Source organism: Pleurodeles waltl, chromosome 3_1, assembly GCF_031143425.1.
Source record: "Pleurodeles waltl isolate 20211129_DDA chromosome 3_1, aPleWal1.hap1.20221129, whole genome shotgun sequence".
NCBI lineage: Eukaryota > Metazoa > Chordata > Amphibia > Caudata > Salamandridae > Pleurodeles > Pleurodeles waltl.
Genome location: NC_090440.1, coordinates 513,038,221 through 513,060,524, shown reverse-complemented (window position 1 = coordinate 513,060,524; position 22,304 = coordinate 513,038,221). Strand labels below are relative to the sequence as shown.

The 22,304-nt window shown below is 43.5% G+C and overlaps 1 protein-coding gene across 1 annotated transcript in view; it reads left to right on the top strand.

Annotated features, from left to right (window-relative positions):
* IGF1R (insulin like growth factor 1 receptor) overlaps positions 1–22,304 on the top strand; it is a 649,229-nt gene that overhangs the window by 493,590 nt on the left and 133,335 nt on the right. Inside the window, exons 7-11 of the mRNA XM_069222768.1 lie at positions 3,595–3,809; positions 6,448–6,574; positions 13,094–13,332; positions 15,209–15,376; positions 15,754–15,958. Coding sequence (XP_069078869.1) covers positions 3,595–3,809; positions 6,448–6,574; positions 13,094–13,332; positions 15,209–15,376; positions 15,754–15,958 — 954 coding nt within the window. The remainder of the gene's footprint in view (positions 1–3,594; positions 3,810–6,447; positions 6,575–13,093; positions 13,333–15,208; positions 15,377–15,753; positions 15,959–22,304) is intronic.

Here is a 22,304-nt window from a genome sequence, read left to right as displayed (position 1 = left end):
TCCTTTCTTCCTAGTTAGTTTACTCATTTCTGTTATTAATAAACTAGTAAGTAATCTTTTTCCTTTTTTGTTTAAACACAATTGGGGCGAACCCTTGCTTGGTGAAGCGGGAGGGGCGCAGTGCTTAGTTTGTAAATAGAAAGGTGCTGGTGCTCAAAGCCCTTCCCTTGAACACGCGCGGCTGCTGCAATGAAATGTGCGAACACGGAATACTGAGACTGCTTAATCCTGAAGCCATCTCGGGCCTCTTTAATCCATTTAAAACCACTCCCTGCCCCTTCAGCTCCCACTTGCAGCTTTCTGCTTTCTCTCATTGTGACGCTTTTTCGATTTTCTCTTCCTCCGTCTATCCCAAACGTGTCTTTTGCTCGCTGCAAATACGTGGGGCAGAAGGCTAAGCCCCGGCCCTCAAAAATAAGTGCCGGTGCTCAGCCCCGGAAACAACAAGCACAAATTAAGCACTGGGGAGGGGTGATGGAAAAAGGAAGAGCTTCGAATCTCCGTGCCAGAGAGGTCAAAGGGTGATGGTTGCGAACATTTCTGGTGGCATCGTCCTTACCTGTAGATCCGCGGACAGTGACGCTACAGGCTCACAGACTTCTTCTCGGGGGTGGGGAGGGTCTGCCTGAAACATGCCTGCCCAGGGCGCCGGCTTCAGGGCCGCCCTGCCATTATGCAAGCTGTGGTTCTTGTTGAGCCGGTCGCAGGAGGGGCCTGCTTGACCCTTGTGTGCCCAGGGTTGCTCTCAGGTGAGGCCTACGAGGTCAGCCTCTCGCTGGACTTTTCTGTGTACTGACACTTACGGCTAGATTCCTGTAGTGACCCGCATAGGGCAAGTCAGATGGCAGTTACATAGTTCGAAGATTATTAGGAAACTTAATTTAATACAGAATGAAAGGAAAGACACGTTATCGCTCTTTAATTAGAGAAGCTTTGAAGTACATTTACATTGTTTAGTCATGGAATGTGTATTACCGAGATCACCGTTAAAATATTAAAACTATCATTTCAGAGTATCCTTTTCTAAGATCATCATACTTCGCTACCCTGTCGGCACCTTTGCCTTCCTCAAATCAGTTCTTCACCAGTGTGCACCTGTTCCCTACACGAAAATATGCTGGATTTGAGAGCCTTCCCTCAAGCAGTCCTGCCTGTAGTGATTGGACACACTGATAATGCTGTGTCTAAAAGCAAGGGACACTCACAAGAACACTGCCAGATTCTGGTAAAAATGTGAGAGAGTTCTCTTCTCACACCCGGTACGTGTTTCTGCTGATATTTCTTGTGTGCGTGGGGCTAGATGTGGGCAACGGACAGAGGGGTAACAACTTGAGCAGGTGATCGCTGCCCTCTGGCAAATAGAAAATGCCCCGTCGAGGAGGGAAGGTTTCAGATATCAACACTAGCTTGTGTGATCAACAAAAAGGCTTTACAAAGCATTACAGTCGGTGGGATTTGGCTGTACCCACATGTGATTACCTAGAGTTCAGATTTTGATTGGGCCGAATTTGTGTGTTCCACTGAAAGTGTGTGTTTGTATTGCACTTTTTGTCTGGTGCGACAGTTTATGCTCAAAACATCAGGACTGAATAAAATACGGTGATAAGCTAGTGGGCAAGGCTGTAAGCCTGAGCCGTCCATTAGAAAAGGTTGATAAAGGCAATAGGCATTGATTCATTTATTGTGAAAAGCATATGTTAAAGCCAACGGCTTAAATGGGGGGGGGGGGGGTGGAGTTGTCATTATACTGTGTTATACCCTATAGAATGGTAATTTGGACCATGGGAAGTGATTTGGTGGTGGACACCCTTTACAGCAATCCCCGGAATATAGGATTTTCTATTTTAGAATCCATGCAATAACTATTTTTGGAAGTTTTTTTTTTTTTTTTTTGCTAACTGCAATTTTGTACATATTTGTAAGTTTGACTGCATTGCCTTGCTAAAAAGTTGTGTGAAATACAGAAGGACAGAGGTGATTATGGGAGAAATCATAAAGCCCATAGGGCTGATTAGTTCATTGGAAAAGGTTGTTTCAGAGACTCCAGGTACGGCGTTTGTTATGAAAACCAATGACAAATGCAGTAGGCATTACTTATTTATTGTGCTAATAGCATGTTAAAGCGAGTAGGCCTTCAAAGTTGCATTGTTATTTCACTTTTTTAAAGCTTGTAGACCAGCATTGCCATACTTGACAGATTAATGTAGCAGGCAAGGGTTTTGGTATTGGTTAACCCAGCTGACGAATCCTGCAGATAGATTTGCAGTTTGACAATCCTTTTTTAACTCTCTGAAGAGGTGTTGATTATTGTCTTTCCATCTCTAATTTTGTGTATGTATAATTATTTGAATGCAAGCATCAGGATTGCCTTTGGTAAATCTGATGCAGAATTCAGTATGCCTAAGTTGGTTATGGTGATGAGCCAGTGTTAAAGGCTGTATCAATCATTGCTTAATTTGAGACGTTAATAATGACAGATGATGAAGTTCTGCTCTTTTTGTAATGAAACGTTTTAACGTTAGAGAAAAAGCCAGCAGGGATTTGATGTTGAGTTGTTACAGTGTGTTAAAAGCTGTAGAGGGATTTTGATAATTAAATCTCCGAGATAATTGTCGTAGGTAAGGATTTGGGTGTTGGTTATTTTCTTTGACAAACCACTGGAGTTGAAGATTTGCACTGTAATAATCCTTGCTAGACCCTCTGGGGAGCGGGTTGGGGAGGGAAGGGAGGTTCGATCTGGTCCCTGTAATTAAAATCATAAAAAAGGGGACTGGTGAAGGCATTAATGTAAACGGCACCCAGTGGAAGGGGGCCTTCCCAGAACTGACATACTTCCAAGTATGTGTCCAGCTCTATTAGAAGTCATTGATTGCTCTAAATGGCGGTGCTATTACCCACTGGTTGATAATGGGAGACAGTCAGTGTACTTGGGATAATGACTTCATCATTAAGGTTACTTTATATTTTTGATACTTGCTGGGGGTCCGGAAATCTCAATGAATAAAAACCCAATTTGGGTGTACCATGTCTCTGCTTATATGATCACCAACACGTTAATTTCTTTCTGAGTACACCACACTGTTTTGCCGTATTCCAAGTTACAGCACTCCAACCCCCCCTTAATGAAATTACAGATAACCATGAAGCAGCAGGAGGAAATCCAAGACGTGGCCATTGACTGAAAAAGTAACCATAACAATTTTCATTCTTAATCCCCGCTTCTGAGATTTGAGGGGTGAGAGATATTTTTTCACAGGGAGGTAAACGCCAGACAATGAGAACTGAAAGTGAGCATCAGTTTCCTTTACATCAGTACACTAGTTGCTTTGATTTGTTGTAGTTTAATTAATGTTGCTAATTTCACCTTGTCGGCAAAAGCTATGAACATCTGCTCTCTGATTTGTCTCCAAACAAACCCCCTTCCAACCCAACACTTGGAGACCTACACACACCAAACACCTCGCCCTCCCACTTTCTATCCCTTCAGCAGAGTACTTTTTTTGAATTTACTTTGAAGTGCAGTATGTATGGCGTGTTAAAAATGCAGAGGGTTAAATAATAACACGATCTTTCTCACCTTCACCAATTTTGTAGCAACTATTCCTTTTATGCTGTGGATAATCAAAACCTGCAGCAGCTTTGGGACTGGAATTACCATAACCTGACAATTGACGAGGGGAAGATGTACTTTGCTGTTAATCCCAAGCTTTGCTTGTCGGAGATCACCCGCATGGAGGAGGTGACCGGAACAAAAGGGCGCCAGAGCACAGGCGACATAAACCCGAAGAATAATGGCGAGCGCGCTTCTTGTAAGTAGCAGAGCAGTAGTTTTGAGGGACGTGATTGTTTGATTTCATACTCCTTACTACAACTATTGGGCATTGATTAATTCAGGAATAGGCATTCTTCAAATATCTGTTAACTAAAACATATGGTCTTAACATAGTTCTTAACAACATGGTCAATAATTTGTATAGCATCAGTTTTGAATCTGTGGTTAAATACACTACCAATCAGTGTTTCTTGATTTCTTTCTTAATGCGATTGAAGTCTGGGTGATGCAGCTCATAAAGAAGAAAGTTACAGTATTTGAGGGATATACCCAAAAAGATGAAGTATTAGAGGTTTGCCCCCCCTTCCCTGCCCTTCCCCTCCCCAACCCTTCAGAACATTTCATCTTTTATAATGTAACAAACCTGCCAAACATTGCCATTGACAGGCTTCATGCTGTCTGCCGAATGATTGGTGAGGCGTTGAATGAGTGTTTCCACTGCTTTTGTGTTCAGTGGGTAGGTCTTCACAATGACTAAAGCTGGCATGAAGCATTGTAAAACACTTAGCTTTCTTCTCGATTTTCAGAACAAAGTCCTTGGTTAAATTCATGATGTTTTATAAGCACAGTCAATAAAACGGTTTAGTTACAGGTGCTAAGAAATACCCAAGAACTACTTAGTTGATCTGCCTTGATCTACTGTGTCTTCAGAAAACCTCTGCATCAGTGCCCTTAGGGTCTGAAGAGGAACCTGGTGTTAATTTGTTTGTGGACATAGCAGAACAACTCATAGCATCCCTTTTTCAGCCCATGCACAGCTGGACACAAATAATGATTTTGATTCTCTGGACATTAAAGCAACTTTGACAGTAGGCTTAGGTGTCCGGCGACCTGGCAGGGGAACATCGCTTTCTCACAAATGTAGAGATCTCAAGCCAATCGGTATATTGCCAAACCAGAAGATTGATCCTCGTTAAACATAGTTCTGTGTGTTGACTAAGAATCCATTTTCCAGTAAAAGGCACACGGATTGCACCTGACTATGGGTAAACTCGAGGACTAGGCCTTCCCGTAGATTAACCCTTTGAGTGATTTAGTCCCGTGTTCCCTCTGTGCTCCCAGTCTCCCCTCCACTTCTCCTGTGGGTGGAAAAGGGGAATTACAAATTCATAACGTGGTTTGGAGCCACAAAAACGTCTTAATGAAAATGTGGTTGAAAAGTAATTGGCAGCATAAACTTGCAGCGGAATAAATATGCCTAATTTATACTGCTAGGGTGTTTTGTTTTACTAAGATGTGTATTTGAACTAAATATTTCTCACTTAACTTGTACCTCTTAAAGCCGCACGACAGTATTTTCTGTTCGACTGGTGGACACTGGTTTAGACTTTTCTGGAGAAGTGGTTCATTGATTTGAATCTGAGTGAATTTGAATAGATCGACTTAGAAGTTCGCCGAAGTGCAGCCTTAAGATAGCGAGACGTGTTGTTCTTCATGCACGTGTGGATGTACTTAAGATGTTTGATATTTTACATCTAAATGTTCTTCCTTAGAGGTTTTCTGAAGAAGGAAATGCCTTCCATCTCCTGATCTCCTCACTTCGATGTGTGTTTATGTGTAATCTTTTATTTGATCTGCTTCTATTTTCAATGTATCTTTTATATGGTTATATATCTAGAATGAAATCTGTTGCACGTTATGAATCAGCATTAGTCTATCACCTCTGGGCTCTCACCCTCTGCTCAGCGAGCCATTTCTTCTCATCAGTGTTCTACAGAAATAACATTACAAAACTGTTGTTTTTGCCAAAACAGTAACTCTATAGGTCGATGAGACTGGGCGAAGTAATTTCTTTGTTTATTGGAGCTTTGTTTACAAGCTCTGATACCAACTTGAAACAGGGAGGGTGGAGGGAAATAGGGCACATTTTGTTTGCCGAGTTGTGTTTTGAAATCTTGAGTCCACCCCATAAATTTCTTCATTGTCTTTTTCTCAGGGCTAGCTTTAGCGCTGATGCAAGTTTTTTTTTTTTTTTTTTTTTTTGCGGCACCCACCCTGCCCTTCCCCATAGAACTCTTTCTCCACAATTTGCCTCTCCTGCAGGTTCCCATAACTCTCTAGATCCCCTACCTTGCATACATTTAATTTGCTATACCTCTACTCGTACTTCACTCACACTCAGTTCTGTTATCTGCATGGTACACGTTCTTTGCAGCAGGCACATTAACATTCTACGCTACTTTGAGTCAAAACTGCCACTAGACAACATTCCGACCTCTATCCAGCAGCAGCATTTATCATCAGATTTATCTTGACATTTTTATTGTTGCCTGAAAAATGCTAGATGCTCAAGGTAGTTCCTATACTTTTAAAACCATCAGTCATTTTTCAACACAGTGCCCCCACCAAATTCAGAACCAGGTGGAGCTGCACCGGTCGCACTGCCCTAAAGCTGGCCCTGCCTGCCCCCTGCATGTAATGAGACCCACTTACCAAGCAACAGTTTCAACACCAACCTCAAGGGCTCCTAAAGGGAACAGGAGGAGCACCTGCCATTGGCAATCGGGAGCCTATCTTGACTGTGCCAACTCATTTGAAAGCTCGGGATTAAATGTATGCTGTTGTAAGACTTGCTTTTGTATATAATTTTCTAATCAGCATTGTTTTCCCTGTAGGTAAAACATACAAGCTGAAGTTCATCTCGAACACAACAATGAAGAACCGGATTAAGTTGACATGGGAGTGGTACAGACCCCAAGACTTCAGAGATCTCATCAGCTTCACAGTTTACTACAAAGAAGCGTAAGTATCTTGTGTTCGGTGGCTGGTGATGTCATTCAGGACCAGCCGCGGATCGGGTTAGGTTTCCCCGCTAAACATTGTTTGCCTTGGCAGACATTACTGTGAAGTGAGTTTGCACTCTCCCGCGAGACACTTCTTGCTTGCTTCCTAGACTGATACATACCTGCCCTCTTTTGTTTTTGCTTCCTCTTTGTAATGAGTACGATTTATGCGTGGGAATCATGGACATTGAAGATACTGTGAGATGTGCGGCTGTGAGATGTCTGTTACACCTGACCACTAAAGAGTTCTCGAGCAGTTTTTCGTACATTTCTGCAGAAGGAGTACGTTTACACAGTTACCACAGAGAGAGTGCAACAAAGGTCACATGCTTCCCAAGCATCCCTACAGAAATCTTATTAAAGCTTCACAGTTTCTTGGAAAGACCCTAACCTGAAATAGATGGTATGGTATATCCTCCTTAGGAAAGCACCTCTTCACGTGAGATTAGATTAAAAAAAAAAAAAAACGTATTCCACTTGTTTTTCCCAGTAGGGAACCGTTTAGGAATTAGAAGTTCTTTACTACTGCAGCCTACATTTAGGGAATGTTACTACCAATGAATAGAAGCCCACATATCTGTATTGAAGCTTGGTCGTATATACGCTTGGAGTATCCGGCCACAGTGCCAAGCAACTCACAGCTGGCTTCAAGTACGGCTGAGGTTAGCTAGGATAGGTGGTTTCTCATTATTTTCCATGGGCCAAATACCCTTTTTAGGTCAAGCATAGCAGCGCGCAAGCGCTGCTGTTTTCGACATGTTGTAATCTGTTCTGTGGGCTTTAACCAGGCCTATCTCACACCCATCACTTTCATTCCTTCCTGGACCTGCCTTTCAAAAATCCCTTGATTTAGTTGGTAAATGCCTTGTTTGTCCCGCCTTGAGGCTGTTTTGTTACGCCTTGCAGACTGACCCTGTTACGCCTTGCAGACTGACCCTGTTACATTGGATTATTACACAATGGGGCATATCCCTTAGTTGGGGCGTGCTACTTTTTAGGTCAGCGTGCAAGTACTTTGATTTGTAATCTATCTGTGGGCTTTTAACCACGCCCACTGCACGTCCATCACTATCAATCGTTTATGGGCTTCCCTTTCAAAGTCCTTTGGTATCATTGGTAAATGCTTTAAGTTTGTCCCTCCTTGGAACAGTTTTGTTACCGTTTTGGCCTTCAAACCTGTTACATGGGTAATTGCACTTTCGCCGATACATTTGACTGCGAGTGAACTTCTTTTTCCTTTTGTGTCTCTCCTTCGTGCTCACACTCATGGCGGCTGTGGCGCTTTAAATTGGCTCTTATGCCAGCTATTTTACCATTCATTTTCAATTTATGTGGCTAGTAAAGTCCCATTGCATTGCAAATGCTTATTTTTTTTTTGTCATTTTCCTCCGAGCTCCATGGCGGCCATGATGCTTTGAATTTTCATTTGTCGGACCATTTTTTTCTACTGTCTGTCCCCTTCGTGCTTCATGGCGACCATGGCGCTTTGATGTTTCATTAGTCGAACCATTTTCATTGCCTCACAGTGGGAGTCACAAATAAAAAGACGCATAAAACTATATAGTAAATTAAAACAAAGAAAGAATAGCAGTGTATTCTCCATACCCGAAACGGCTATTAAATTCATGTTTGCAAAAACAGATCTATAATTTAACCAATCAGCACACAGCAACTGTCAGTTTCTAGCTAGATTATGCTAATGTCTGCAATGCGACTGTCTCGGCAGCTACCATTCTGATCGCATACCGGCACTGCATGCAGGCCGAGCCGGTGGTGGGCTGCCTGCATGCTGCCCCGTGGCAGCCACCCTACAGTGATGATGAAGAGGAGCTGCCCATGATGCAGCCCACCAGGATGGGGAAAACGCCCCCCAGGAGCCGTGGGCACTGCACCACAAAGGGGCCCTCTGCTGAGGAGCACTCGCTACGGCCAGGTGAGAGCGGTGCCATTCGCTTCGGGAACTGGTGTGGACCACGGGCATTGGGCTGTGCCTGGACTAATTTAGCCACATGAAGAGTTCACAAAGTCTCTCTTTTTTGCCTTTTGTCACTCCCGTTGCTTTTTATTAAAGAGTTTTGAGTACAAATCTACAAAGGAAACTACTGTGTGAGCTAATTATACGAAGGCATTTATCTGAAAAGCCATGACGTGCTGTATTTCTCTGGTAGAGTCATTGTATGATTTTTATGCCAGTTAACAGCCATGTGCATTATGGGAGTTGTAGTCTTGGCTTGGTCCACGTGTTCTTAAGTGCAAGAAACGGTGGTCTGGGTAAACACTCTCTGGCACGGTGTCTGGTAACAACAAACTGAGGAAGCCTTTTCTGACACAATATTGTGCAATCTCTGCCTGGTTGTGGCAGCAGCGGGTGCTTCAGCAGTGTGTGTTAACCTATGCCTTCTGTGACTGGTGTAGGGGTTTCAGCTGCTCTGCCCCGCTGTGTGAAAGGGGCAGAGAGTAAGTAACCCCGCGCTTCTGCCACACAGCTTGGCCTGGCAGAAGAATGCATGGAGTGTGGCAGGGCAGAATGGATTTCCTTTGCGCCCACCTCATGCGTATCGATCAGCTGTGGTGACTCCATTAGTTCTAATCGCTCCAGTGGAGAATTGTTGTTTACTAATAAAACATAATTTGAAAGAGCTCTAGGACTGACAGCTGCAGCAAGAGTTGTGTGGATTTGAAAAGTAGATACAAGCTTGACATTTCCACGGGTTTTCTTTGCTCTCTAAAACTGCATTAAGTTGGTCTGTGCTGGTGTCTTTTCACTCCTATTCACCATAGACTCCACAACTCACCACAGAATCCCACACAACACAATTCCAAAACAAACAAATCCAGAACAACACCTCTCTAACTCACGCTTCCACCACCCCTACCATCTCTCTCACACAACCTGCCCCTCTCCTCTCTCCCTCTCACTGACACTACTGCACTCATCTCACAATTCCACTACCCCCTCTCATCTCTCCCTCACCCTCTGTGTGTCCTCTATACTGCCGGCTCACACATGCTGCCTTCCTGTACCCCACCGGGTGCAGTGCAAAAGTCCACCTCTCGCCCCCAGCCTCTGGGTGCCCCTCCTACTTGCCCCCCTGTCTGTCTGTCTCTCTCTCTCGCACTCTTCCCACCTCTCTCATATTAGTTCACTTCAAGTCTTCAATCACAATTTCTTTACCGTGACTTTTCAATACTTCCCTCCCTCAAGCCCATGCTCCCCTCCTCTTCTTAAGGTCCCTTCTGCCTACACTGACACCCTCTCTTTATGCATCTCTGGCCTGCTTTCTCCTCCGTTCTCTCTTCCTCACACACTGCTCCTCTGTGTAGAGTTTATTCAGCACTTCGTGCACAAACTACCTATCCCCCTCTATCTTCTTTTCTATCTTTTCTGTGCATGTCTCACCCCTATCTATTCGCAATGTGACATAATTCCACTACACACATACACTACATACCACACAATTCCACCCCACTCAATTCCACAACTAACAATTCCGATTTGAACCACATAATTCCACTCCAAACTACGTCCATCCACTCCAAACCAAAACACAGAGATAAGACATTGCCATTTACAATTACATTAGCTCTAACTTTCGCAAATGTGAGACCGATTGCATTGCAAGTGCTTGTTCTTTAGATGTGAGTGGCCATCACATTAGGCTGATGTCTCTTGGAAGTTTTAAAAACATATGTATTCCTTATTTGTCCCTTAGTTCCTAGCAATTCATTGATAATTTGAAACAAAGAGGCATTCCATTTCTCATTTACTGTGTAAATGTAATACAGTTAGCGTGCAATTCTGTGTCTTCTGTGGTCCAAACTGATTTGTCACAATACAGTGAGCATTGTACGTAATCAAATACATGGTCTCCTAAGCTTCAGCCATCACAAGGTCAGGAGTAACAAAATGGTCTGAAAAGCCCAGAGTAAATGGCCACTCGTAAGCAAAATGTATTGGCTTGTTGAAAATCGTTGATTATAGAAATAAGCCACAACACAGGAATGCATAAATCCTATACAGTGAACTTAATTAATACATCTAGAATGGCTGCATGATGGATTTGAATGATGTTTTGAATATTCTGGGCGTTTAGTGCAGGTAAAACCACTACAATTTCTGAGTAATTGTATTTAAAATTGACACTTTCCTCCAGTTTCATTTGGTTATATTTGTTTTCCATAGACCAGAAGGTCCCGCAGAGATTTCTTGGCCCGCTTTCCATTTTTAATGCAATGTCTGGTACAGCCTAACAGGGATGGAGATATCCCCAGATATTGTTCCAGCCACAGCATCCACAAAGAGACAAGAAGCTGATAATGGACAACAAAGGCCACTGTCAAGCTTTTTTTCTGATAACAGGTGTTCGAGAGCAGTTCATGAGGGGGGATTGGGAGACAAGATAGATTAGATTCTTTATTGTTTGATCGGTGTGGTCAAAGTCCAGCAAAAATAAGAGGGCTGGGTCTGTCAGAAACTTGTAGTTGTCAGTGTGTGACACCCAAATAAACTATTCCCCTAGAGACCCTGAAATTCCTTAAAATACATCCAAGGTTACATTAAGATTTTAGCAATTTGTGATCATGGCACTTAGCAGACTCACTGGATTTAAGTCTACAAGGACTCTACCACCTCTTAAGATTAGTCACTTAAGATTTGTTAGGTCTATTTCCTGGAGCGGGGACTTTAATTGTTGCTGATTTGAAAACTAAAACAAGAGAACTTCAGGTACATGGATCAGTTATTTGGAAAATGTGATCCTTGACGTTTTGGACAGTCTCTCTAGTGGTGATGCAATCGTCAGATAGAAGTGCAAGAGACCTGCCTAAGTTTGACTAGTAGAGTATAACAGGTTTCTGCATATCTACACTGTATACTGTCCATTTATTATGTCCATTGAAAAGCAGTGTTTTCCTTTTCTTTTAAACCAATCCAATTAGGGAAAATTGAACAAACCCCGTGGCAGAAAAACCTCTTGCTTTTTCCTTTTAAAATGAAAGCAATGCAGGCCATGAGGTCACTTAGGCCGCATTCTGATTACCGAGTCCATTTGATACTGATACTTTAAGCATCAGGCTGCTCCATTGTTTAAGAATGCATATCGGTGTCAGTCAGAGCCCCTTCATGTTTTTTCCGTTCTTTGGAACAAGAATCCATTAGCAATGCTGTTGATGTCTGAGGAAATGTGAGCTCCCCTCTTAAATTGATTGCACGTCCTGTAAACAAAAAGTAAATAGTTAATGTAAATTTCATGCAACAAAGTGACTGACTAACTTTCACTTTAAGTTATCTACAGCACACTTAGAAGGCCCTGAAGTCTCTGGAATATTAGCGTGCACTCATTGCTACCCTATCAAGGGAGACAGAGAGCAGCACAAACATTTGTTAAAGTTGACCACTAAGTTCAACTTTCCTGCAAATGAATGTAATCTTTCAGCCAGTCCCCGCTATTCTGATGTCAGCCTTGTGAAAGTTAGTAAATGAAGGCTGAAGTTGGCAACCCTATTGTGGGGCGTACTGTTTTCTGAGGGGCACGAAAATGCAAATGATTTAAACGAATACCCCGTGGAGGGAAACTGTATAGAGTGTCAGACCTTGAATAAGGCTGCACTACGTCTTCTGTGAAATTTGGTGACACAAGATGAGCTCTTCCACTCTTGATAAACCACTCTGAAACACATTCAGGATGCTGCTATGGCTATAGTTATTCATTTATTTGATAGCCCACTCTCACTTGTGATATAAACTTTGCAGGAGATCCTGATTTTTCCGCCAGACTCCAGAGAGATTGGAATGAATCAAAGTTTTTTCTTTATTATATGATGGTCTACTGATTGTTGTCGCAGAGTACTCATTGCGAGCTGGCCTTGAGGTGACATTTTAGGGGCACAATTGAAGTGCTTTTGAATCATTTCAGCAGAAGTTCAGATAGTGTTTATGGGACGGGATAGCCAAAATGGGATAGCTGGGAGAATCTATTGTAAAAGGGAAATAATAAGCGTTTCACCTGTAACCATAACTGTTTACAGTAAGGTAAACGATTTGGCTTCTAATATATTTAAATAAATAAATACATGTTTAAGAAGCAATGCAAGATGGAAACGCAGCTTGACTATTGTTGAATATTTATCAGATTCCCTTGAACACCTGCAAGCCAAAACATTAACATATGTATCTAACAATGATTATCTAGGTTTGAGTTAAAAAATGCCAATGAGAGTTGTGCAGTCACTAGTGTTTTATTGTGAATATTGTTCCCAGAGCTTGATAAAAAAACTCATAGCTGTGTTGTTTGTGTAAATAAAGAAATTACAATGAAAATTGATTGAGCGAGCACATTTTGCTCTTGAAACCAGGGTCAGGAAACGTTAGAAGAACAAGGCCACTATTGGTTATAAATCCACAAATCACCTTAATTCAGTAACTTCTCAAAGCCAGCTGCAAAGGTTTAACCCATACTCCACTTTGCTTCTTTTGTAGACCGATTCAGAATGTGACTGAGTTTGATGGCCAAGACGCCTGCGGGTCCAACAGCTGGAACATGGTGGATGTGGATCTCCCACAAAACAAGGAAGTGAACCCCGGTGTTCTGCTACAGGGACTGAAGCCCTGGACTCAGTACGCTGTATATGTCAAAGCAGTCACTCTAACGCTTATGGAGAGTAACGACATTCATGGAGCAAAGAGCGAGGTTATCTACATACGCACAAGTGCAGCAGGTATGTACTGCTACAGTTTGAGGCCAGTGCCGTTCTCGTCAATGAATGTTCCTAATACACCGAGAAGCAATATAACTACAATAAGCAGGTGCTTCTGAAATGTGTAGCTCATATTAGGAGACTTGAACTCGTCTAATTAAAACAGTTACAATGCATTTCTCAAAAGTGTTCACAGTTTTAGATTGCTATAAAACTTGTTGGCAGTTGCCTTTTAGTGAAATTTAACTTTCAGGCCTTCAGCATCGCCTTCCCCATAGTGATATTGATAGTTGTTTCCAGAAAACTGTTATGAACTCGTATGGTTTGGCTAAGTCAGTGGAAGTTTACTAAACTGCCTGAAATTGCTTTTTCTATGCAAAATCAACTATAATAGAATAATTTCTCTGCTATGAATTGATGATCTTTAGAGTTAAAGCTGTTTTGCAGCCAGTCTCTTCTCACAATATCATGTTAAAAAAAATCTCATACATTCTTTCGCTTTATAATTGGGTTTTATTAGGTGCTTTTTTTAACGGTCTGTTATTTTTGTTTTTGCTACGTTAAAGTAGTTTAAGGGTACATGTCATAGATTTTTCTATTCTCTCTTCATAAGGAAATCCTTAAAGGCATTGAGCTTGCCATTCCTCAAACCTCAGAGGAAGACTCTCCTTCCCAAGCCTTTATAAGAAAGCAGACACTAAGGCGCAAAACTAAGGTACAAACCCCAGACGAGACCCAAATACAATAGTTTGTGTAAATGCAACCAATACTCAGCCAAAAGTACCCAGTAATCTTGTGAAAATTATATACCAGTAAATGCCCATGAATGAGCACCTGGCCAACGTGTAGCCTTTTATGCCCTTTCCTATCTGTGGCTGTTTGAACTATGTGAGCTAAAGATTACAGATTGGTTTGTAATGCTGTAAACATAACCTCGCTGAACAAAGCCATTCCAAAATACCGTTTTAAATATCACACTCTGCCGAGTTTCTGAGCCGACTTGGATCTGATGGGGACCTGCATTAACAAATTAAACCAAAGATGGATATTTATGCCTTGCAGGTGAAAAACGTTTAAAATATAAGTATTTTGTTTATAATGATAGTCATATAACCTATATCCTTTTTGTTGATGAAATCCACTACTTTCATGGGTTTCAAAAGTATTAAACCAAATGTGTTCTGTCAGCGTTCCTTGACCAACATTTCTCACCAGATACACTACATAGGGCCTGCCATCTTAAGTGCTGCATAGTCTCGAAATTATCTTGGCTAGATTTTCATTTTCTACAAGCACGTCAAAAAGTTTCATTTCAGGACTGTAAAAATTCTATATGTTTGAAGCAATATAGCGTACACCAGCCAATATCTTTAAATAGACCAGTATCCTATGTAAGCCATTAACTGAAATATTTTAATAAACATAAGTCTAATAGAGCAATGCCCTTGCTAACTCTATTAGCCTCTTCCCAATACAGGGCCATTATTAATATTGGAAACCCGATAGTAGTAAGCACCTGTAATTTACTTTTTTTGCCATCACAAGGGAATTTCTTTAAGACACAAGGTATTATGAATAAGTATTGCCCGCGAAATGACCATGGAATTTTAGTCCATTATCCCTTGGTTACTGACATCACTGCTTCTGTGCCTTGCTAAGTAATTAGTTACCCCTTATATGTATAGCAATTCAAATAATTTGTACCACAATTAATCTTATTCATCCATCGCATAAATTCCTATTTCAGTATTTACTGGTTAATGTTTGTTTAGGAACATGTTTTCTTATATTCACAGGAGAGCTTGAAAAAGCTAAGCCTACGCAAACCTGAATATATGATTTTGTCTGGTTCAGATGTCTAGAACAGTGAGTTGAAATTATTTTTTGTTTTTTCTAGTGCCTTCTACCCCCTTAGATGTTGTCTCTGCTTCAAATTCCTCAACTGAACTGATTGTGAAGTGGAAACCCCCATCTCTACCGAATGGCAACCTGTCCTACTACATTGTGCGCTGGCAGCAACAACCCCAGGATAGCTATCTGTACGTGCACAATTACTGCTCCAAAGGTAGGCGGACGTCTAGGTTTGGCAAAAGTTGAGTTGTTTAGGCTCCAGCTTCTTGTTGTTGTGGGTTATGAGACTACTTGGGTGACCTTGTTGCTAAGCACTTTGGTCCGTCAGGTAAGTGTGATTACTGTGGGAATAATATTGGGATTTGGGGTAAGTATTGAATATCATAGAATTTGTTTGTCATGGGTGAATGGGATACGTAAGTGAACATTAAAAGTACCAAAGTAGTTTCATTTGTGTTACACTACCAAGGAATAATCTTGAGTCAATGGATCTTATCTTAAATTTAGCATTTTGTTAGGTGGGGAAAAGAGTGAGTGGTGAAGATCACATTGTGACACAGCCTTACAATTTTCACTCTTTGCTTTTTAAAGATAAGGTTCCAGTTCGGAAGTATGCAAATGCAACCATTGACACAGATGAGGCTTCTGAAACTTCAAAGACTGAGAGTGGGGGCTCAGAAAGAGGGCAGTGCTGTGCCTGCCCAAAGACTGAGGCGGAGAAGCAAGCTGAGAAAGAGGAAGCAGAGTACCGTAAGGTCTTTGAGAACTTCCTCCACAACTCAATTTTTGTCCCCAGGTAATGTTGAACTGAAGTATATTCTCAAAAATGGTTGGGCATTTCATAAAATGTTGTAAAAAAGGCTCCCAATGCGTATACTGTAGCACCAACTTTACTCTTTTTGATCATATGATCATGAGTGTTAGTGTCTTGTGAGTTAGAGATGACTGGGCACTTTTGCGTTCCTGATGGTCTCTGTAGAGCTGTGACATACGTGTTTGGGTGTGGTGAATAGATTTCTTGTGTAGAATGTTGAGTTCACAAGCAGAGCAACAAAGACGTGCAAGATCAAGCTCCGTGTGTGGTATAGTCATATACGAGTACCTCAAGAGAATGCTACAATGAGCCTCCACCAAAAAAGTGAATTCTAGGCTGTTTATAGTTTTATCTTCTCCTACTAACATAGGTTTTATTTTCATGTGCCTTTGGGATTGTTAGGAATGGGGCTTCTGGTTGGCTAGGGTATGCACCTCAGCCAGGCAGAACCCACCACTCTAGTTAGGGTAAGTAAATTACACATCAAGGATAACCTGTGCTCACCCCCTGGTAGCTTGGTGCAGTGCAGGTGGACTTATCATCAGAGGCAATTTGTAAAGCGTTTGCGCAACAAACTCACACCAGTAACATAATGAATAGACCACAAAAGAGACTCCACACAGCATTATGTAAAAATATGTATCTATATTGTTTATATATTTATATATGTGTAAATATATGTTCAATGGCATGTGTAGCTGCAGATACACATGCTGTGCACTGTTCCTGCCATCTAGTGTTTGGCTCGGAGTGTTACAAGTTGTTTTTCTTCGAAGAAGTCTTTTTGACTCACGGGACCGAGTGACTCCTCCCTTTCAGCTCCATTGCGAATGGGCGTCGACTCCATCTTAGATTGTTTTCTTTCCGCCATCGGGTTCGGACGTGTGCCTCTTTGCTCCGTAATTCGAATCGGGAAACTTAGAAAATCATCGAAATTCGTCGGTATTGTTTACGTTCGGGACCGATTTAGTATCATCACATCGGCACCGACAACAAGACTGCTTCGGCGGCCCTTCTGGGCTTCCGCTCTTCACCAAGGCCTGGTCGGCCCGACCACACCCTTCGCCGAAGACTAATGCACCGGACCCCCTTCCGTTTCTGTCCGAAGTGTCACGATAAGTATCCTTATACAGACCAGCATCGGGTCTGTAACCTGTGTTTATCGCCCGAACACAGAGAGGATACTTGTGAGGCCTGCCGAGCGTTTCGATTCAAGTAGACCTTAAGGGATTGACGCGCAAGACGATTACAGATGGCGTCGAAGCCAACACAACACCTCGACGTCGAAGAAGAAGAGATGCGGATATCCATTCAGGGTTTGGACTCTGATGAATCCGACGGGTATCGACCATCGACGGCGGCGCAAAAAGTGAGTACACCTGCCCCGTCCCACACCCAAGGTCAGATCAAAAAACAAAAGGCCTTGGGGACGCCACTGCCGGAAGGCCATGGCTCGACCGACAGAAAAGAAGGTGACCAAGTAACATCGGCACCGAAAAAGGCCAAAACATTGCTGAAGACGTCCGACTCCGGTCGAGAAACCAGGACCAAAAAAAGTCGGCATCGAGTTATTGAGTCGAGCAAACATCGAAAGAGCCTATCGGAACCGAAAAAGACAATTTCCATTGGGGTTTTGGTACCGAAGAAACCGGCTTCGGAGCTGAAAAAGACTTCCTGCACGGAAGAGCAAGGGCTCTCTCTACAGCTCAAAGAAAAGCACAGATTCGAGCAGGAACTGGATTTGGAAGAACATGACCAAACTCAGCAAAGGCTACAAATCCAGAAAGACGCAGGAAAAATACAAACCATCCCTCCACTCAAATTCAAAAGAAAACTAGCTTTTCATGAGACTGAGATGCAACCAAAAGCTAAGGTGGTTAGAGATAAGTCACCACCCCCACAGTTCTCACCACAAGCGTCCCCACTTCAATCACCACAGTTGTCACCAGTGGGTACACCAATGGCACAGTCACCCACACCTACTGGGATGACTCAAGACGATGCAGACCCCTGGGATCTATACGACCCACCGGTTTCAGACAACAGTCCAGAGTGTTATCCAACAAAACCTTCGCCGCCAGAGGACAGTACGTCCTACACGCAGGTACTGGCCAGAGCAGCAACATTTCACAATGTAACAATGCACTCAGAACCAGTGGAAGATGACTTCCTATTTAACACTGGCATCCACGCATGCATCGTACCAAAGCCTGCCAATGTTACCGGGCATGCTTAAACATGCACAACAGGTTTTTCAAAAACCAGTAAAAGGGAGAGCCATCACACCAAGGGTTGAAAAGAAATATAAACCGCCCCGTCAGACCCTGTGTTTATTACACAACAGCACCCTCCGGACTCAGTGGTTGTGGGGGCTGCAAGAAAACGGGCAAATTCGCAGTCATCAGGGGATGCACCACCCCCTGACAAGGAAAGTAGTAAATTCGATGCCGCGGGGAAAAGAGTGGCATCGCAAGCAGCCAATCAGTGGCGAATTGCCACCTCACAAGCCCTACTTGCCCGCTACGACAGAGCACATTGGGATGAGATTCAAGACATCATCCAGCACCTACCCAAAGAGCATCAAAAACGGGCCCAACAAGTGGTTGAAGGACAGGCCATATCAAACAACCAGATCCGCTCTGCACTAGACTCTGCTGATACAGCAGCGCAGACTGTGAATACAGCAGTGACAATTAGAAGGCATGCATGGCTGCAAAGTTCTGGGTTTAAACCAGAGATACAGCAAGCGGTATTGAATATGCTGTTTAATCAACATCAGCTATTCGGGCCGAAAGTGGAAACCGCAATAGAAAAAATGAAAAAGGGCACGGCTAAAGCCATGGGCGCGCTCTACTCTCAATACAGGGGAATATTTAGGAAACCACAGTTTAGGGGAGGGTTTAGACAGTAACCCTCAGTCCCATCCACCTCCCAGACAAAAACCACTTACCAGTCTCATTATCAGAGAGGGGGGTTTCGTGGTTCCTACAGAGGACAGTTCCCAAGAGGAAGAGGTGCAGATACACATGCTGTGCATTATTCTGCCATCTAGTGTTGGGCTCGGAGTGTTACAAGTTGTTTTTCTTCGAAGAAGTCTTTTCGAATCACAAGACCGAGGGACTCCTCCCTTTCGGCTCCTTTGCGCATGGGCGTCGACTCCATCTTAGATTGTTTTCTTTCCGCCATCGGGTTTGGACGTGTTCCCTTTCGCTCCGTATTTCAAATCGGGAAAGTTAGCTAAACATTGAAAATTCGACGGTATTGTTTGCGCTCGGTACCGGTTTAGTGTTAGTACATCGACACCGATAGAAGAAGCGCTCCGGCGGCCCTTCGGGGCTTCCACTCTTTAGCGGGGCCTGGTCGGCCCGACCGCGTCCATCGCCGAAACTAATGGACCGGACCCCCTTCCGCTTCTGCCCGAATTGCCACACGAAGTATCCTTATACAGACCAACACTTGGTCTGTAACCTGTGTCTATCACCGGAACACAGGGAGGATACCTGCGAGGCCTGCCGGGCATTTCGATCTAAGAAAACCCTACGCGATCGAAGAGCCAGAAGACCGCAAATGGCGTTGACACCGACAGAACAGATCGACGTCGAGGAGGAGGAAAGAATCTCCATACAAGGGACGGATTCGGACGACTCCGAAAGTGAGCTACCGACGACTACTCAGAAAACTGTGAGTAAAACTGCCCCATCCAAGACTCACTCCAAAATCATAACGGCCAAGGGGATGCCACCGCCAACAGGCCATGGCTTTACCCATCGAAAACACGGTGACCAACCATAGGCACCGAAAAAGGCCTCACAACTGCCGAAAACATCCGACTCCGGTCGAGATTCCGGCTCCGAACGATCTCGACACCGAGAGTTCGACACACCCAAAGTAAAGAAAGTTGTTTCGGAACCGAAAAAGACTGTTTCCAAACCTTTGGTACCGAAAAAGGCAGCCTCCGAGCCGAAAGTAGGCTCTTACACGGAAGAGCACTGACTTTCCAGCCAAATACAACAACATAGATTTGAGCTGGAAATAAGTATGGGGGAACCAGACCATACTCAAAGGAGGCTGCACATCCAGAAAGAGACTGGCAAAATTCAAACTCTTCCTCCAATTAAAAGAAAGCTGGCATTTCAAGGGTCAGAAATGCAGCCAAAGGTGGCTAAAGACAAAACACCACCACCAAGGTTTTCGCCACAGCCTTCTCCACTACATTCGCCACAGCTGTCCCCAGTAACAACACCCCCAATGCAGTCAACATACGGGGATGACGCAGGATGACCCGGATGCATGGGACTTGTATGATGCACCGGTCTCCGATAACTGTCCAGATTGTTACCCGGCAAGGCCGTCACCTCCAGAGGACAGCACTGCATACACGCAGGTGTTATCAAGAGCAGCTACATTCCACAATGTAGCAATGCATTTGGAGCCAATAGAGGATGACTTCCTATTTAACACCTTGGCATCCACCCACAGTTCCTACCAAAGTCTGCCAATGCTCCCAGGCATGCTCAAGCACGCAAAACAAGTCTTCCAGGACCCAGTGAAAGGCAGAGCTATCACGCCTAGGGTGGAGAAAAAATACAAACAGACCCTGTGTTTATAACACAGCAACTGACACCAGATTCGGTGGTCGTGGGAGCAGCAAGGAAGAGGGCAAACTCCCAATCATCAGGAGACGCACCACCGCCTGACAAGGAAAGTCGGAAGTTCGATGCTGCGGGCAGACGAGTGGCAGCACAAGCAGCCAATCAATGGCAAATTGCCAACTCGCAAGCTCTACTGGCTCGCTACGACAGGGCACACTGGGACAAGATGCAACATATAATACAGCACTTTCCCAAGGAACACCAGAAAGGTGCCCAACAGGTTGTTGAAGAAGGACAAGCAATTTCCAACAACCAGATAAGGTCTGCACTGGACTCGGCAGACACAGCGGCACGGACAGTAAACACTGCGGTAACCATTCGCAGGCATGCATGGTTACGGAGCTCAGGTTTTAAACCGGAAATCCAGCAAGCTGTGTTGAATATGCCTTTTAACCAGGAACAATTGTTAGGCCGGAGGTGGACTCGGCAATTGAGAAACTAAAAAAGGACACAGACACGGCCAAAGCCATGGGCGCGCTCTACTCCCCACAAAGCAGAGGCACTTTTAGAAGGCCACAGTTTAGAGGGGGTTTTCGTACCCAAACCCCAGAGCCTTCCACCTCACAAGCCAGAACCACCTATCATGGGCAGTACCAGAGAGGAGGGTTTCGAGGCTCTTACAGGGGTGGTCAATTCCCAAGAGCAAGGGGAAAATTCCAAAGCCCTAAAACAACTCCAGCCAAACAGTGACTTCAATGTCACAAACCCCCAACACCTAACACCAGTGGGGGAGAGACTTGCTGCATTCTACAAAAACTGGACAAACATAACTACGGACGCATGGGTCCTAGCCATTATCCAACATGGTTATTGCATAGAATTCATAAATTTCCCACCAGATGTGCCCCCAAGAGCACACAATATGTCCAAACAACACTTAGAGCTGTTACAGCTAGAAGTCCAAGCATTGTTACAAAAAGAAGCAATAGAACTAGTACCCAACCATCAAAAAGGAACAGGTGTCTACTCCCTATATTTCCTAATTCCAAAGAAAGACAAAACGTTGAGACCCATATTAGACCTCAGAACGCTAAATCTCTACATCAAATCAAATCACTTCCACATGGTAACACTTCAAGACGTGATTCCCTTGCTCAAAAAACAGGACTACATGTCAACGTTAGATCTCAAGGATGCATATTTCCACATACCCATACATCCTTCTCACAGGAAATACTTAAGGTTTGTAATCCAGGGCGTGCATTACCAATTCAAGGTGTTACCGTTCGGGATAACAACAGCCCCAAGGGTATTCACAAAATGTCTTCCAGTAGTAGCCGCTCATATAAAGAGACAGCATATGCACGTATTCCCATACTTAGACGATTGGTTAATAAAAACCAGCACTCAGCAACAGTGTCTTCTTCACACGCAATACGTTATAGAAACTCTACACAAACTAGGGTTTTCTATAAATTACCAAAAATCACATCTGCAACCATCCCAGATACAACAATACTTGGGAGCAACACTCAACACACAAAAGGCGATTGCCACTCCAAGTCCGCAAAGGATACAAGCTTTCCAAAATATAGCATTAAACATGCAGCCAAACCAACACTACCAGGTGAAGTTTGTAATGAAACTTCTAGGCATGATGTCATCATGCATAGCCATTGTCCCAAACGCAAGACTACACATGCGGCCCTTACAACAGTGCCTAGCAAAACAATGGA